Consider the following 17638-nt stretch of genomic DNA (forward strand, 5'->3'; position numbering starts at 1 on the left):
CTCCCATGAGACAGTGCCCAAGTCAACTTGTGGGTGGGATAATGAAGTCTCATGTAGAGGAAATTGATAACTCGCGCTTCTTTTTTTTTCTTTGCCTCCAGGGTTATTGCTGGGTCTCAGTGCCTGCACCATGAATCCATTGCTATTTTTTCCCTTTTTGTTGGCCTTTTTTTTAATCATTGTTGTGGTTATTATTATTGTTGTTATTGATCTCATTGTTGTTGGATAAGACAGAAAGAAATGGATAGAGGAAGGGAAAACGGAGAGGGGGAGAGACAGACACCTGCAAAACTGCTTTACCACTTATGAAGCAACCCCCTGCAGGTGGGGAGCAGGAGGTTTGAACCGGTATCCTTATGCCGATCTTGTGCTTTGCACCACCTGTGCTTATCCCCCTGCAGGTGGGGAGCTGGGAGATTGCACCTGGATCCTTGTGCTGGTCCTTGTGTTTTGTACTATGTGAGCTTTACAGGATGTACCACCTCCCAGGCCCCTGGGCAGATCGCTTCGCAAATTGCATTTCATCTTGATGTTGCTACAATCATAGGAGTCTTCTGTCCTCATAACTATTTCAGAGCCATGCACCATACACACACACACACACACACACACACACACACACACACACACACACACACACACACCAGAAGGCACAGAACTGTGATCCTGAGAGTTCATCATGTATCTTAACCTTAGCACATGATCAGTGAATATCCTCTGCGGGTCTCGATGTCCTCTGTGGAGATTGTGCGACCAAAACCAGAGTTAGGGCCTGGATTGCTTCTTATCTTAAGTAAACCTCAATGACAAAGTCGGTCACATTTTGTGCATTTATTGACTTCCCAGAATGCTCCTTTTGTTCCATTAGTTTTATTCTGTTGCTGCAACTCATTAATATATTTTTGCGTATAAGTAAAGGATTCTTTTCAGAGATTAACAAATAGAAGTGGAGGAATATGACTCATTTTACACTCAATTTTAGTGTGTCACTTTTACTGGAACTGACCAGAGTGGAGACCTCACACTGAAAACCCCCAGCTTCCTCCCTCCTGACAGGCGCTATGGTGAGGGTGCTATTGTCCTGGGATAGCTTCATCCTTTCTGTGGACCACAGACTCTGCCCATTGAAGAACCGCGGAGTGGAGACTTCAGTGTCACTAATGAGAAAGGTCCGGATGATTGGGTCATTTTCTGTAACTGAAATTCCACTGGATCAGATTGAGGGCAGTACCACTGATTCTGGGGAGAAAAAGAGGAGATGACTAATTGAGAATGAGCCTGGGACATGGGACCATGCCCCTTCCTATGAGAGTTTACCAACTCAAGGACATGTATCTGCTAGTCTCTAAAGGTCATGACCCCTAAGCAGTGACCCTATGCTGGAGACATAAAACCTTTGTTTAGAGGATGTTCTGTAATAGGAGGACAACAAACTGAAAAAAAAAAAATTTCAATTCCAAGACAATTCCAGTATAGTTACATCAGTTGAATAAATTACTTAGGATTAAAGTGACAAAGAGATCAAGAGATTTGTACATGGATATCTGCAAGTAATATTGAGAGATACAAAGAAGATACAAATAGATAACAGGCCAGTTGGGTTAATTCTTAGGAAAATTGATAATTAAGATGGTTATACTAGAGGGGCTAGGCAATGGTGTACCTGGTTAAGCAAACATTATAGTGCACAAGGTCCTTGGTTTAAAACCCTGGTCCCCACCTGCAGTGGGAAAGCTTCACGAGTGGTGAAGCCGGGCTGCATGTGTGTCTCTCTCTGTCTCTTTTCCCCTCTACCTCCCCCTCCCTTCTTAGTTTCTCTCTGTCTCTATCCAATAGTAAATGAATAAATAAATAAAAACATTGAAAAATGATGGTCATACTGCCCCCCCCCAATTTATAGATTCAGTATAATGCCTATCATCACAATGGAATGTTTTGCAATCTGAGAAATTTTGAACAATTCTTGTGAAATTTCAAACAGCATAAATTACTAAAATAATAAAGTTTTTGTTTAGTTCCATCTTTAATAATAAGTGAATGCTTCAACAAATCTTCTAGGTAATGGTGGGAATGGTGCGAAATTTCTATAGAGCTATCAAAATAGTTCACCTGGACAGTGTGCTCTTTTGCCCTGTGTGCAACCAGTTGGAACCTGGCCTCCAACACACTGAAGGAAGCGTCAGTGCTATGGTTTCTTTCCCTCTCTCTCTGTGTCTTTCTGCTCTTTCTATCTCACAAAACAAACAAATAAAAAACCAAACAAATGACAACGAAAAAACCCCAAAACTCCCAAGAAAGGTAAATACTTGGAGATGACAAAAAATTGTATAAATTGTGTGTGTGTGTGTGTGTGTGTGTGTGTGTGCGTGTGTGTGCGAGCATGTGTAAATGTGAAGACAGTGTCCTTATCACCAGACAGAATGCACAGGATCAGAGCAGGTGGAGGGGACAGGAGCCTCCCACCAGGACCAGAGTGTGAGTCAGGAAGGAAAGATAACATGGTGCCATAGATTGTGACTGAAGACCTCTCATCTGTCTCTTATTCCCTGGTGGAATCCTGTAGAAACTAGATTTGAGGGACATTAGAACCTGTCACATGAACACTTAGGATGGGACCTTGTCCTGATGATCCAAGAAATAGGCCTGACCTGGAACATAGTGACTTGTTCAGTTTATCTCTAAGTAGCTGGTTCTGTGCACTTACTTGGTGTCCTTTCCTGCTGCCCAGGAGTGTGAGCCTAGAACAGGTGTTACTGAGAAGGGAGCAAAGGAGGTCAGTCATCAGGGGAGGATTGGGGCAGGGTGGGGCATTCAGGGCTAGGTCGCTATAGACAGCTGCAGCAGAAGTGGCTGTTAAGAAGAGGAAGGAATAGGGGGAACAAAAAACCAAAACAAAACCAAAAAAATCACCTAAGCTATGACAGTGAAGGATATACCAAGATACCACGGTGCCCTAAATAGAGCCAGTGTAATCCAAACCCCTTTTAATGCTTGAGCAGCCCCACAGTCACTATGAGATGCCCCCTTCTTGGACTGACATAAGGACAGGTAGTGGGACCAGGCAGTGGCACACCTAGTTGCATGGACACGTTATAGTGCACAAGGACCTAGGTTCAAGCCCCTTGCCCCTACTGACAGGGGGAAAGAAATGGTAACGTAGAGCTTTAGGTGTCTTTCTGTTTCTCTCTGTCTCATCCACCCCTCTCAACTTCTCTCTGTCTCTGTCCAATACTAAATAAATTTATACAACATTTTTAAAAGGAGAAATAAAGTCTTTAAAATAAAAAAAAAAGGACAAGTAATCAGGAGTTGAAAAACTGGTATCTTCCCTGAAGGGACAGAGGGTCAGGGACAAGGAGAAGGAGAGCTGTGCCAGGAAACTCTTTGGACTCTGCTTCAGTTTTAGCCTCTATGAGACTGCGGACCATTTCACTCACTGACTCCTAAATCTTTTATTATAGAGAACTTGAGACTTGCTACACATGGACTTGGGCTGGTGCCGATGATGAGAGGGGAGAGAGAGATGTAAAGTCATTTCCTCTATTCCCCAGTGGGAGTGACACCCACAAATCAGAGGACAAATAGGCGATGGGGTCCAGTGCAGGGAGGTGTGGATCAGCCACCTGAGTCAGGGGGAGGGTGCTGCGCATTCCCAGCACTGACTCTGATTGTTGATACAGTGGACTGAGTTCTCGAGTCAACATGGATTCATTCCCCAGTTGTTCTCTCTCCCTGAATAATAATCTACCTCTGAGCTATGCACACATATCTAGAAATGTCCTGAACTTGCAGCTTGTGTCTGGATCCACATAGTAGCCTGACAGGGAAAAGCTGATGGGGTTGTGTTTGAAAAGAGCTATCTGTTGGCCTATCAGTCATGGTGGTGGAGAGCAGGGCCATGAGGGAAGAGAAAGAGGAAGGATGTACAGGAAACAGAAAAAGCAAAGGCCAAAGCATGGCCAGGGCAGGGTATAAGTGACCAAACTACATGAAAAACCCTTGTACAAGCCAGCGGGTCAGAGATTTTATCTGCTTGTGCCTTAACTTCCTTTAAATAAAAATGTTAAATGGCCCCAGGCTTGCCTTGCTGCCTATGACAAACTTTAAATCATTTATAGCTATGTGGCCAAGGCCTGTATAGAGGAGCTTTCCAAGAAATAATATCTGTTATGATTTGTCTCCAAGAGAGTTGCTCCTTCATCTGTCCCCTTGGGACAGGAAATTCTTGTAGGAGCATCTTCTCTCCTGCTTCTCCTTGTGGACATTGGCCTCTCTCTGGAGTCTCCCATGTCCAGGGAGAACTATGCCAAGTGTTGAGAGCCCTTACCATCTGTAGATGGACACTTGAGTCTCAGGTGAATGATTAGACACTGTCCTCTAGAGGTGGCTCTTAGGGATCGTCCCTGGCTGCTGTCCAGCTCAATAACCTCACTACCTGGGAAACTGGCTCACCTCAGAGGTCATGTCCCCCTGACACAGGCTCTTTTGAATGACTGGAGTGACAAGCCCTGGGGCAGGGTTCTGGTGATGGGCTTCTGAGCCAGAGCTTCTCCAGAAGGGTCCTATGGTCCCTTCAAGCCACATCCTGGTAAATCTCTGCTGGGTCTTTCCCAGGGCCATTGACCTGGGGAGGGAACTATGAGGCAAGCCTGAGACTGGTCTCTATTTGCCAAGCTAGCTCACTGCTTCTGTGCAAGTAGCATGCCATCTTGTGAATTTAAACACATGATTTAAAAAAAAAAATATTTGATAGGACAGCGAGAAATTGAGATGGGAGAGGAAGATGGGGTAGAGAAAAAGAGACACTTGAAGCATAGTTTCACCTGTCGTAAAACCTGCAGATTGAGTTTAAGACTGGGGCCTTAAACCTGGGCCCTTCACAGGGTAACATGTACAGCATGTATGATACTGCCTGGCCCCACAAGTAATTTGTTCTTACAATAGTTTTCCCCACTGTGTGTTACCTGCTGTAAATATTCAGACTCTACTCTGGGGACAGAGTGCACAGGGACCTGGAGGCTGAGCCCAGCCCTGTCAGTCCTGTGTGTGTGTGAAGTCACCCTCAACATCCAGAGATTACACCCTCAACATTCAGAAGAATACTCACATACTGTGATGAACTTCATGATTTTCTCTTCCATCTGATAAAATTTCAGTAGGGTTCCATTGTGATAAATGTGTGATCGGCCTCTGAAGGCAGGCCCTGGGAAATGTCTTCTCTTGAATTTGGAATATGCCCCGATTAGGTTCCTGGTTTCCAAATTTTCCCCATAGTACCAAAAATAGACATAAGCATCCCTAGGAAGATCTTTGGCAAGAAATAGATAACTTGATCCTTCATGAGGACCAGCTGATATTATATTAATAGACATCTGGGCTGTGGCAGATGATATCCAGTAGGGTAAGAGTGAGACTAGAAAGAAGACAAATAAATTGTATGGTATTAGTCTTCATATATTGTGGCAGAAAGATGTAGCTCTGACTTAGTTTTTAGCAGGTTTTAATCTTCAGGTGGGTATATCAGGACATGCTTGTGTCTGTATGTCCTGCAGACGTTAAGTTTAGTAGCATGGATATTATTACAACTACTCTGAATTTGTTTCGGATTTTCCCAATCTTCTTCCCCAGGTATGTGCTCACAGTGAGATATTCTGGGAGGTGCCTTCGCTGGCCATTTGCTCAAATGGAACCTTCCTTGCTCCATCCCCTTCATAACATTTGTCAGTACCTGACCTCACATCCCAGAATCTTTGTTCCTATAGAATGTGATCTCCCTAGAGCAAAGGTTGCATGCAGGACAGGCTGCAACACTTGTGAGACAGCAGCTGATGTTCCAAGGCTCTCCTTTATCAATTCCATGCCACTGAGAGTCCTGCCCCCACCATACTTTCTCCTTCTGAACATCTCCATCAGATGTAGAAACAACCCTTTAATCTCTCTGGAACTCTGTCCTCACTCAAGAGACCCCAGAATCTGTGTCCCCCACCAACCCCTAAGGATTATCCCCTCTCACCTGCCAGCAGCAGTGCCCACCAGAGAACATGCCCTCTGTGAGCAGGGACTGATGGAAACTCCATGGGGCCTCTGCCTGCTGTGTCCTCCCTCTGAGAGAAGAGGTTGGGCAGTAGAGTTGCTCACAGCACAGCTGTTCCTGGGGTGTCAGCTCTGAGGCATTTATCTCTCTGTGATAAGCCTCCTCCTGGGGCAGGAGGGCTTTGGATGGTCATGTGATCAGTGGTGAGGTCACTATAAGGATCTTCCCTCCCATAAATTCACATTCTGTTGCCTTGTATCCTTCTATCCTTTTTCTGTCTGTATCTAGGTACCTGGGAACTGCGTGGTCTCTGCATTCTTCCTCTATGATTCTGTCACCATACTCATACTATTACCCCTGTCGGTACAAGCACAAGCCTGAGGTGTAGATGAACTGATCACCCCCTACATTTTGTCCTGGATACATTCTGCCCTTTACAGCAGAAATCCGAGGTTTATGTCAGGAAATCTTGTCACAGGAATGTCACACTTACTATGGACCAGTATATCCTGTGGGCCTTCTTCTTTTATTTTTATTTATAAAAAGGAAACACTGATAAAAACCATAGGATAAAAGGGTTACAACTCCACACAGTTCTTACCACCAGAACTCTATATCCCATCCCCTCCCCTGATAGCTTCCCTATTCTTTATCCCTCTGGGGTCATTGTGGGTGCAGAAGGTGGAAGGTCTGGCTTCTGTAATTGCTTCCCTGCTGAACATGAGCATTGACAGGTCAATCCGTACTCCCAGCCTGCCTCTCTCTTTCCCTAGTGGGGTGGGGCTCTGGGGCTGGGGTTCCAGGACACATTGGTGGGGTCCTGTGCCCAGGGAAGTCTGGTTGGCATCATGGTATCATCTGGAACCTGGTGGCTGAAAGAAGAGTTAACATATAAAGCCAAACAGTTTGTTGACTAATTATGAACCTAAAGGCTAGAATATTGCAGATGAAGAGTTGGGTGTCTCCATTTTGTAGATAGCTAGTAGGCCTATTTTAGTTATATTCCAAAGGGCCCATGAGTACACTACATTTTTTTTTAACTTATTTATTGGGGGAATTAATGTTTTACAGTTGACAGTAAATACAATAGTTTGTGCATGTGTAACAGTGCTCAGTTTTCCACACAACAATACGACCCCCACTAGATCCTCTACCATTACATTCTAGGACCCAAAAACTTCCCCAAACCCATCCCAGAATCTTTTACTTTGGTGCAGTACACTAATCCTATGGGTATTCTTAAAGATTATCCACATCCTAGTCACATTTTAGAGAGACATCTTCAGCAGCTATCTAAGAAATAAGTCAGAAATCCTCCACTGCAGTGAAAAAACTTCATATGGTCCTTCTGCCATTAAAAGATCTGAAAGAACTCAATCCTCCAGTTCATATCAACTTGCCAGGAGTTGGTTTCCCTTATTTACTTACTTAGACTACCTGGAAAACATAGTAAAAAGGATAACGTCAAGCTAATTTTTCTTAATTTTCTTTACAAATTCAGCTTTAGTTGTTTGAGATTTTTCTGGTGGTGTTCGCATCTATGCATGTAATTCTCAAATAATACATTTCAGGAATATAACCATGTTTGGAAATATAGTCTCTTGTCATTATAGATTTTAATGCATTCAAGTGACTACATTGCTGTGAGAACACTAAGATTTTCCTAATTCCGGAAGGATCAATAGGGTAAGGAAGTGAAATGTTCCATCTTTGTACATAGTTATTTTACCTACATTTGCCTACAGACACCCATGACTCTGATTCATATTATAGTCATGAGTCAGGTGCAATCCACAACACATTTATTTATAAAAGAATAACTGGATCCTTTGACAAGTAATTCTGTAGTGACTGTGGAGCAGAGAAGCAAGAGAGGAACCTGCCAACATAGTTGCATAGATAAGGAGAAAGAGATCTAGATAACTTTCGATAATATCTGGCAATAACATTGATAAAAGCTAGATACAGTGAAACAAAAGTCACTTTGAGTATGTCTTCTCCCTTAAAATACAACCCTGAAGTCTTCAGTGAGATATAGTAATAATATAGTAAATAGCCATGACATGAGGATGTGTGGATGTTAAGGTATTTGCACTGTCTATAAATAGAAGTTTATGGATTCCTAGATCCAGTGTAAAATACTTCTTTTTCCACTGGGCACACTTTATTTAGAGTAGAAAAGTAAGTGAAAGTTCTAATCAGGTCGGGCTAAGTGGTGGCGTACCTGGTTGAGTGCACATGTTACAATGTGCTAGGACCCAGGTTTGAGCCCCTGGTCCCCACCTGCATGGGGAAAACTTTGCAGTTGGTGAAGCAGAGTTGCAGGTGTATCTCTCCCTCTCTATCACCCCTTCCCTCTCAATTTCTGTCTGTCTCTGTTCGATAAATAAATAAAGATAATACAAAAAAAATTCAAGTTCTAATCAGGTTCTGAACCCAAAATTTTTCCCAGTTTTAACATTGTGTTCTGATACAAAATCCTTGCAAAAAACTTGTCAGATTTTATTTAAAGACAAGAAGAAACAGTCTTAGGCACCAACTGGATAGCCCAGTTAGAAAATCTATGAGACAGTCTCAATGTATATTAACACACTAAGATCAAATATCGGTCCTATAAATATAAAAAAGACCTGGAGACTTAGATAACCTCTGTGACTGGAAAGAGACTTTTACTGCAAATGGAGAAGTACCTCTATTTTGTCTATTCGTTTCTAGTTAGAAATGCGGCATAATACAAAGTATGTGTAGCCATACACTTGGTTTTGAACTACATAAGCTGACTATAACAGGATGAAACTAAGCTGAGTTTTTTCCACTAGAAATGGATGGAGAAGTCTGGTAACAGCTGGTTCTGTGTGAGGAAAGAATAACGGCAAGTAGCGCATCTCCCATGGTTCCACCAAGTGGGAGTCTGTTAAATTAATTTTTAGTCTCTATTTGACTATTTCAGAAATACCTGGAAGTATTTCACTGAAAAATCTGTCAGAGTTCTGTACAGGGTTTCTCCTTTGAAGACTGATAGAGGGGGTGCTTCCAGGACCATTCACTAGGTAGATTCATCAGAAAGTACATTGATGAGAGATGGGATTTTTAAGTATATATTTAAAAACTCTGATCCCTAGTACCACATCTTCTAATAATTTTATTGAGGAAATATTGTCTTATTAGACTGATGCTATCTCAAAGGCACAATTTCTCATCTTTCTAAAATGTGTTAGACTACTAGACCAACCACTAAAGCACCATACCCCTCCTTAAGGGATTTCCTGGGACAAGCTGAGATAACTTCTTTTGAGTCTTTTATCAATTTGAGCTTCAAGAATGACAGCTGTTTATGATGAAAGACAAATAATTATTTTTCCAAAGTTAACTTTAAAAAAATTGGGGAGGGGTTGTATTGTGTATGCTTTTCACTTTGAAAGCTATTAATGAGTTAGAACTCCATAGGATATTTCCCCCAACATTTGCTCCCCCCACACCAAATACTTCTGGGTGTATTTCTGGATGCTTATGACATCCTGAGGGAGAGCAAAAATTCAGGCACCATACTTCCAGTAAAGCTCACTCCCATGTTTGGTATAATTAAAAGAGAACTATCTGGGATCCTTTTGTCCATGATAGTTATTTTAAGTTGCAGGGAATTTTGTGGTTTTCCTTTCTGAATAGAATACGGAGCCTCCAAAGTCTACTCAATTTGTTTGTAGGTTCCCTACACTCAGAATCACAGATTTTTAATCATCCTACCAGACACCTAAGGGCACATATTTAGTGTGACTAATTAACTAAAAGGAATTGTCTCCTTAGTCATAACCATCCTTCCCAAAACAACAAGACAAAAGATAAACATCAGATAAACATAAATCCTGGGAACCAGGAAAAGGGTGAAGATTCCTGGAACTAGCATCTATCACCCTTTTCCTGGTTCCCAGGATTTATGTTTATCTGATGTCCTTTAATAAAAATGCTAAGGCGGGAGTCGGGTGGTAGCACAGTGGGTTAAGCGCAGGTGGCACAAGGACCAGCATAAGGATCCCGTTTCGGCTCCCCACCTGCAGGGGAGTCGCTTCACAAACGGTGAAGCAGGTCTGCAAGTGTCTTATCTTTCTCTCCCCCTCTGTCTTCCCCTCCCCTCTCCATTTCTCTCTGTCCTATCCAACAACAAGGATAGCCATGGCAACAATAATAATAACTACAACAATAAAACAACAAGAGCAACAAAAGGGAGTAAATAAATATTTAAAAAAAAAGAATGCTAAGGCAATAAAGTGTCTGGTGATAGTTATTAAATATCATAGTAGAGGAAGGAGTGAATATCTCTGTTCCTTGGCAATTGTAGATACGACACAATTCAGTTGATTCAGATGGTTTGGGGGTTATTTCTCCAAGAAGAGGGTGAGGGAAAGGGAGAAGGAGATGGGGAAGGAGAGGGAGAGAGAAGGGGAGGAGGAGGAAGAGGGAGGCAGGAAGATGGGGGAGAAGGGAATAAAAAAGGGGAGGGGGAGGTAGAGAGGTGTAAGAGAGAGAAGGAGAGGCAGGAAAGAAGAGGGGAAGATAGGAAGAAAGACGGAGAGGGAGAAAGAGGAAGAAGGAAGAGTGAGAGAGGGAAAGAAAGGAAGAGAGATGGAGAGAGAAGGAGGGAGAGGGAGAGAGGATGTAATGTTACAGTGCCTTGGGGCATTAATGGTTGGAATGAAGTCAGGTCAATCAGGGGCAACTACTATCCTGAGCTCAGGGCAGTCCTGATGTCCTATGTCCCTGTGTAAAGACCACTCCTGGAACCATGGTAAGGCAGAGGTACCCGACCTGGGGTGTTAAGGTCAGCAGGGCTGGTGCACACAAGGAGGCAGAGATGGGACACGGTGTCCCAGGGCTTTGAGGTTCCCTTCCCCATGAGCACGTGCTTGGGGGGGGGCAGCTCTGGGTGATAGCAAACTTCATGTGGAGGTTTTCATGTCCCTCTCTATCACCGGGTATCAGGTGAGGGGTTCCTCTCCCTTTAGAAGCCTTATGTCCCTGGTTCCCTCACTGCCCTTCAGGGAGATGCCACTCAGGTGGGCTGAGGGAGTGAGATGGGGTCTCTAGATATGTGTGGAGAGCTTCTCTTGATCCTCTTCCTCCACTCAATAGTGCACCTTGTCCCAGGGTCGACTCTCCAAACACCACTCATAATTTTGGCTAAGTGAATTTGGGAAGCTCACATTTCGTCATTGTCACAAGTATGGATATCTTATACCTGTCCCAGTGACACCCACAGAACCACTAAAAGAGGGACAGAACTGCAATTCTTGGGTGTTTATCCTGTGTCCTGTCATTATTACCTCATCACAGCCCACCCACTGAGGCCCTCGGTGTCCTTTCCACTGGGGAGATGGAGACCAAGAAGATGAGGGATCTGGAGCGGGTGTGATAATGATTCCATCAGTTCCCATTTTTGTGCATTTATTGTCTCAATGAAAGCCTCCTTCTTCATTCCATTGCTTACTCTCAACTCAATAAATAAATTATATGGTTATATCAATTTTGCCGGAAGTCTCTTCAGAGCAGACCTAGGAAGGAGAGGAGCAGGACAGCTTAGTTCACATGCAGCTTTAGGACATCACTTTTTTTGGAACTAATGGGGTTGGACACCTGACACTGATAACTCCCAGCGTCCCCCTTCCTGATGCTGTTGATGGTGAGGATGAGGTTGTTCATGGATAGCTTGGCCCTGTCTTTGGAACACAGAGGGTAACCTTTGAAGAACCACTTGTGTGACGGACCACTCAGGCGGGGAGCAGCGGGAGTTGTCAGGGTCTGCTGAAGAGAGCCCCGGGTGGGTCAAGAGTCGGCGCAAGGGAGAGCAGATAGACACCACACTCTGTTGGAGGGTGAATCTGAACTCAATATTTATTAGACAGGCAAGCGTTTATATACTTCTTAAAGTATATAATATGATATTTTGAAAGCAGGAATCTGGAACAGAAAGTAAAGCATTTCTGATAATTGTGGTTATTTCAAGGGAGTGTCAAGCCCTGCAGGAGTAACCTGCAATGCATTCACGAGTAGGAGCTCTCTGTAAAAATTTAATTTTCTCCCTATTGTAAAAAATCTAACTCCCTCCTTAATCATGGAGGGGGCAGCATAAGCTAAGGCTTTGGCTTCTAAAGGGGAGCAACATATGTCTAATTGAGAAATTTTCTTAAAAGTGTATGTATGTCTTTTATTCCTGATACCTCTTCTGGCTCATTCCTTTTTAATATATTTACTAATTTTAATTTATCTACATTAGGGACTCTAGATCTACCGCAGTCTCTGTACCTGGTGCGCCACAAATGTGTCAATTGGGTATATAATTTATAACGTGTTCTGAGAGGAAGCAAACACCAAGAAGGTCTGCTTCTTGCTAATCTTTCTAAAAAAGGGCAAACTGTACCAGGATACATGAGTGTCATTTATACTAACTTTTCTGTCACCCTGCATGTAGGCACCGGTATAGTTTAAAGGGCGGTCAGTGGGCTTAGGTAAATATTTGCGGTAAAGATAGGGAGGAAACCACAGTCTACCACCCATGGGGTAAGCTGGTCCCCATTTGGTCATAACTGTAGGTGCTGGTCTGTGGTAGGACCCTCTGTCTGTTTTTCTAACTTGCTGAACTCTGGGTTTTTCTTCAGTTTCTATTTCTTGGAAATGTGAGTCATCAGGGACTGTATCCCAGGCTGGGCCTCCGGGAATTAGTGACTGAGTATCCTGGTCATTTGTTAATTAATCTATAGACCAGGGGAGCTTATCCCCACCTGTTCCCGCCAAACATAAGACTCACTGTGATCATAAGAATAAGGAATTGTAATCTAAATTTGATCGGCATGCCATGTCCTGTTCCCGGAATCAGTCTTCCTTGAAGATGTGGTTCCCGGGTGCTGACTTGTCAGACCCTTCATTTCTGGTTTGATAGGGACATGGCACACTTGATGGTGACATTAAGATCAGAAGTGAAGCAGATTATGTTCACAGTGTGCTGATGTTCTTTGACTATGATTTCCTTGCCTTGAAATTGGGACTTTGCAACTGCATCTGTGGATAGACCAAGGAGGTGACAGACTGAGAGTGGGCCTGGGTTGTGGGGAACACTCCCTCCTCAGAGGTCTCAGCTCTTTGCAGAACCTCCAAAATCTGTAATGGCCACCTGGATAATAGGTGTGAACCTATACCGAAGGCATGTGATATTCTTCAGGGAATGATCTATAAGGAGAGTGTAGTAAAATACATGACAAAATCAAGAAAATACTTCTCAATTATAGCAATGGCCCTTGAACAAAATTAGGAATAAACTGAACAAAAGATAATAAAATTATACAAGAAAACTTACAAAATACTGCTGATAGATACAAAGAAGACACAGAGAGATATCAAGAAAGCTGGATTTTATCCTAGGAAGACATGATGCTAAAATTAGATTACAGTTTAATGAAATAAACCCAGTAAAGTCCCTACCACATCTCAGTGAAATATTTCGCAGATTAAGAAATTTCCAACAATTCATATGTAACCTTAAACAACACAAATTAGTAAAAAAAATAATAATCCTAGAAAAGGACAAAATTTAAGGACTTATACCCTTTAATTTAAAACTAGTTTCAAAGCTTCACTCAGCAAAATAGTGTGGATCTGGTGTAAAGACAAGCATATCCGCTAATGGAATAAATAAATATCAGAAACCAACTCTGACACTTATGGTCAAATGACTCTTGATTGGGGTGTCAAAACATTCAGTGGGGAAAAAATGACAAAGGGCAATCTGGATACTTGTGAACAAATTAATAAGAGTGAACCCTTATCTAATACTATAAAAATGATTTAAATTAGATTAAGATTCAAGCAAAACAGTCTATAAGAGTATTAGAAGAAAATCACAGAGAAAAAAATTTGAATATGAATTTGTCAGTTAATTCTAAGATATCAAAAGTGCTGACAAGAAAGGAAAAGTTCATAAGCAGAATGTATCCAACAATTTCTGTGTTCTTCAGTGCATTAAAGGACACAATTAAACAAGTGCTTGCCACACTTGACACAGTTCGGGTTATGGCTTGTGTCTCATTTGACCTCTTCTGATCACCTGTAAAAAAAAAATTAAAAAAATAAACATCAATCTGTCTAGTCAAAAAAGTGCTTGAAATGTGCATAAATCAAATAAACACATCAATTACTAGAGTCATTCCAGACATAAAGAGCTGCAATACAGGGGCATAGGTAGATAGCACAATGATTATGCAAAAAGGCTTTCATGCCTGAGGCTCCAGAGGTACAAGGCTCAGTCTCCAGCACCACCATTAGGCAGAGCTGAGGAGTGCTAAAAATATGGAGCCCTGTTTCCCCAGAGCTCTGCCCCACTAGGGAAAGAGAGAGGCAGGCTGGGAGAATGGATCGACCTGTCAAAGTCCATGTTCAGCGGGGAAGCAATTAAAGAAGCCAGAGCTTCCACCTTCTGTACCCCATAATGACCCTGTGTCCATACTCCCAGAGGATAAAGAATAAAAAAGCTATCAAGGGAGGAGATGGGATACAGAGTTCTGGTGGTGGGAATTGTGTGGAATTGTGGTCTTGTCAGTGTTTCCAGTTTATAAGTAAAAATAAAAAAAAATTAAAAACTGCAATAGAACAAGCATAAGCAACTTGACAAAGAGGTTCCTTCTTTCTTCTTCATCTCAAAACTTGTTAATAGCTCTCTCCCTCTCTATCTCCCCTTCCTCTTTCCTCTCTCAATTTCTATCTGTCCTATCTAAAAAAATTGTTAATATATGTAGCCCCTTATAAAACTGAGAGGATCCCCTCTTCCACATTACAGGAAGGACCTTCCATGAGAAATCAAGAGGATAAAGAGTATGGAGGGGTATGAAACACAATATCCTGTTCACATCGTATCTAAGATTCCCTCTCCTCATAGACTGTAAAGTAGCTTCTTCCAGACTTTTCTCTCAAACCCTGAAAAACCACCCCCAAGCTTGGTGTGGATGGCCCAGGGAGCCACTTACCAAGGACAGTGATATTCTTGGTCACCTCCTTAAACCAACGGGTGAAATTATTGAAGACAAAGCAATTGTAGGATCGACTGTCATGTGTAGAGAGGTGTGAGATAAAGAGCTCCTGGGTGTGTTGAACTTTATTATTGACCTTCCAAAGATACTGTGCTGGTGGATCTGAGGTCTGTAGCAGGAGAGTCTGAGTTCTGTCCCAGTATGGTAATAGGACTGTGAGGGGGAGATGGTGGGGCCATCTGGGCCATCTGGAGCAGACAGAATAAAGTCACACATGTTGTTATCAGAGGGAAGGTAGGCCCTTGGTCAGTGCAAGGGCTGCAGTGTCTCTCTGATCTGGGGCTCACTTTGTTTTAAAGTTTTCAGTGATAATTACGCCGTGCTTACTCATCCTGCTGAGTCAGAGACAATAACCTGTTCCTCCATATCCTAGTCTTGGCTAAAGAAGTGATAGATAAAGGTAAGAGGGCTCTGCTCCAGCTCCATCAGCACTCAGAGAGAGAAAGAGAGAGAGGAGAGGGAGAAGGAGAAGCAGAAGGACAATATGAAGGTAGTTATGTTGTCATGAATGGTTTGGAGGGGGAAGAGAGGATTGAATAAAAAAATGGGGGGCAACTATGTGTAACTGTGGACAGATTGTTGTAGAGATGATGATTGGCCCATGTCTACAACCTTAGGAGAACTGTGATAGATTGCAGTGGGGAGACTGAAGATTCAGAAGTTTGGTGGTGGGAATGGTGTGGATTCAAATCCCTGTGGACATGTAATTCTGTAACATAAAAATAAAAAAATAATTTATATATAAAAAAGAATAGATCTCAGGCTAGGAGTCATAGCACCTCTCTTGATTCTTTTTTTTTTTAATTGGAAGGATTAATGGTTTGCAGTCAACAGTAAATACAGTTGTTGGTACATGTATAAAATTTCTTGGTTTTCTGCAAAACACTCTACCCTGCCCCCCAGCCTAAGTCCTCCTGTACCATAATGCACCAGGACCGGAAAGTAGTGCTCCCCCCCCCCCCGTGTCCTTTGCTTTGGTGCAATATGCCAAACCCAGTCCAAGTTTCCTCTTTTGTCCTTATTTTGCAAGTTGGTCCAGGTCCAGAGAGTTTATCTCCTTGTGTTTTTGTTTTTAGACATGTTCTCGTGTGTGTGTGTGTGTGTGTGTGTGTGTGTGTGTGTGTGTGTGTGTGTGTGTGTGTGTGTGTGTGTGTAGTAGCAGTAGTAGCAGTGGCAGCAGTAGACTAGTTGTAGTAGTAGCAGCTGCAGCAGCAGAGTAATAGTGGTGTCAGCAGAGTAGCAGTAGCAATAATAGTAGCTGTAGTAGTTGTTGTAGTAGGATTACCAACAAACAGTAACACCCAGAGGTCGGAGAGGAATACTCACAGTATATGTGGAGGAACTTAGATACACATGAGTATTCAGTAATATTCTGGATAGCATTTAAGTTGTAGTATCCTGTATCTTTCCGGGAGACATTCTGAATCTTCAGGGAACCATTTTTGTAAATTATTTCTCGACCACTGTGTCCCATTTGGGGTAAAATTCATTTGTGTGTACATCATATGTTCCAATTGTATTCCTCAATGACATGTATTCTTGCATGTACCAAATGTAGCCCTCAACACCCTTAGGCAGATTGTGGACAATTAGAAGAACATTGTCCCCTTCTACAGGATTAGGTAGTACTACATCAATAGTACTCCGGACAGTAGTAGATGATGCCTCCTAGTTAAGAGGATAACTAGGAGGGAAACAGAAATTGCTCATTATTTTGGGTGCACATATTGGTACAGAAAGATGGATCATTGTTTTAATGGTTTTTTAAAAACAAACATCAGGAATCCAGTCTTGAACATGTCCTAGTCCTCAGTTGCTTGTGCATTGGGGTGTGTTTGTATGTCCAACACATCCAAGCTCAGCAGCATAACCAGTCACTTCCACCTCTCTGATCTTGTGCATACCTGTGAGTGTTACAAGCCCTTCCCCAGGGATTTTCTTGGTTCAGTCCTCACAGTCCTCACTACCCTATCTGAGCCACCCGCTCAAACGACCCTTTGTCTCCACTCTGATCTTTTAGCACCACTCCTGACCTGGTACAGGCTGCTAATATATGTGGATGAGTGAAGGATATTCCCAGGCCCTCCGTGACCTGGTGTTTACTTGCTACCATCTCAGTTTAGTTATTAGAGGACATTGTAGTGTCCCCAGTGAGAATTTTGCTATTCTTACATTCATACCAATTCTTATTATCATCAGTGTTTATGTGTACATGCTTCACAGTGAATAACTTAGGCATGTGCATTAACTAAATTATTCTCTCCTTTACCAGTTCCTTGTCACTGAGAATGTCCTGCCTCCTGTCCTTGCTCCACCCCGCTTCTCGTTATCTCCCCTCAGGTATAAATAAATAGAAGCTTCTTTCTCTCTCAGAGCCCTGTCCACCCCGGACACCCCAGCCAGTTTCTGTTCTCCATCATTCCCAGCCCAGAAATGGTCCCTCTCACCTGCCAGCAGGAATCCTTGCCAGGGGACATGCCATCTGTGGATAGGAGCTGAGTGGGTCTCCATGGGGGCTGCTGCCTGCTGTGTC

At 42.8% G+C, this 17638-nt stretch overlaps 1 protein-coding gene across 1 annotated transcript in view; it reads right to left on the bottom strand.

The window, feature by feature from the left end:
* LOC103127621 (uncharacterized) overlaps nucleotides 1–17638 on the bottom strand; it is a 163792-nt gene that overhangs the window by 78573 nt on the left and 67581 nt on the right. The window contains 8 exon segments of the mRNA XM_060186434.1: nucleotides 1134–1239; nucleotides 2705–2850; nucleotides 5108–5413; nucleotides 11635–11745; nucleotides 13175–13252; nucleotides 15043–15214; nucleotides 16391–16590; nucleotides 16593–16773. Of these exon segments, the coding sequence (XP_060042417.1) occupies nucleotides 1134–1239; nucleotides 2705–2850; nucleotides 5108–5413; nucleotides 11635–11745; nucleotides 13175–13252; nucleotides 15043–15214; nucleotides 16391–16590; nucleotides 16593–16773 (1300 nt within the window).

Source organism: Erinaceus europaeus, chromosome 2 (assembly GCF_950295315.1).
Source record: "Erinaceus europaeus chromosome 2, mEriEur2.1, whole genome shotgun sequence".
NCBI classification, from domain to species: Eukaryota; Metazoa; Chordata; class Mammalia; order Eulipotyphla; family Erinaceidae; genus Erinaceus; species Erinaceus europaeus.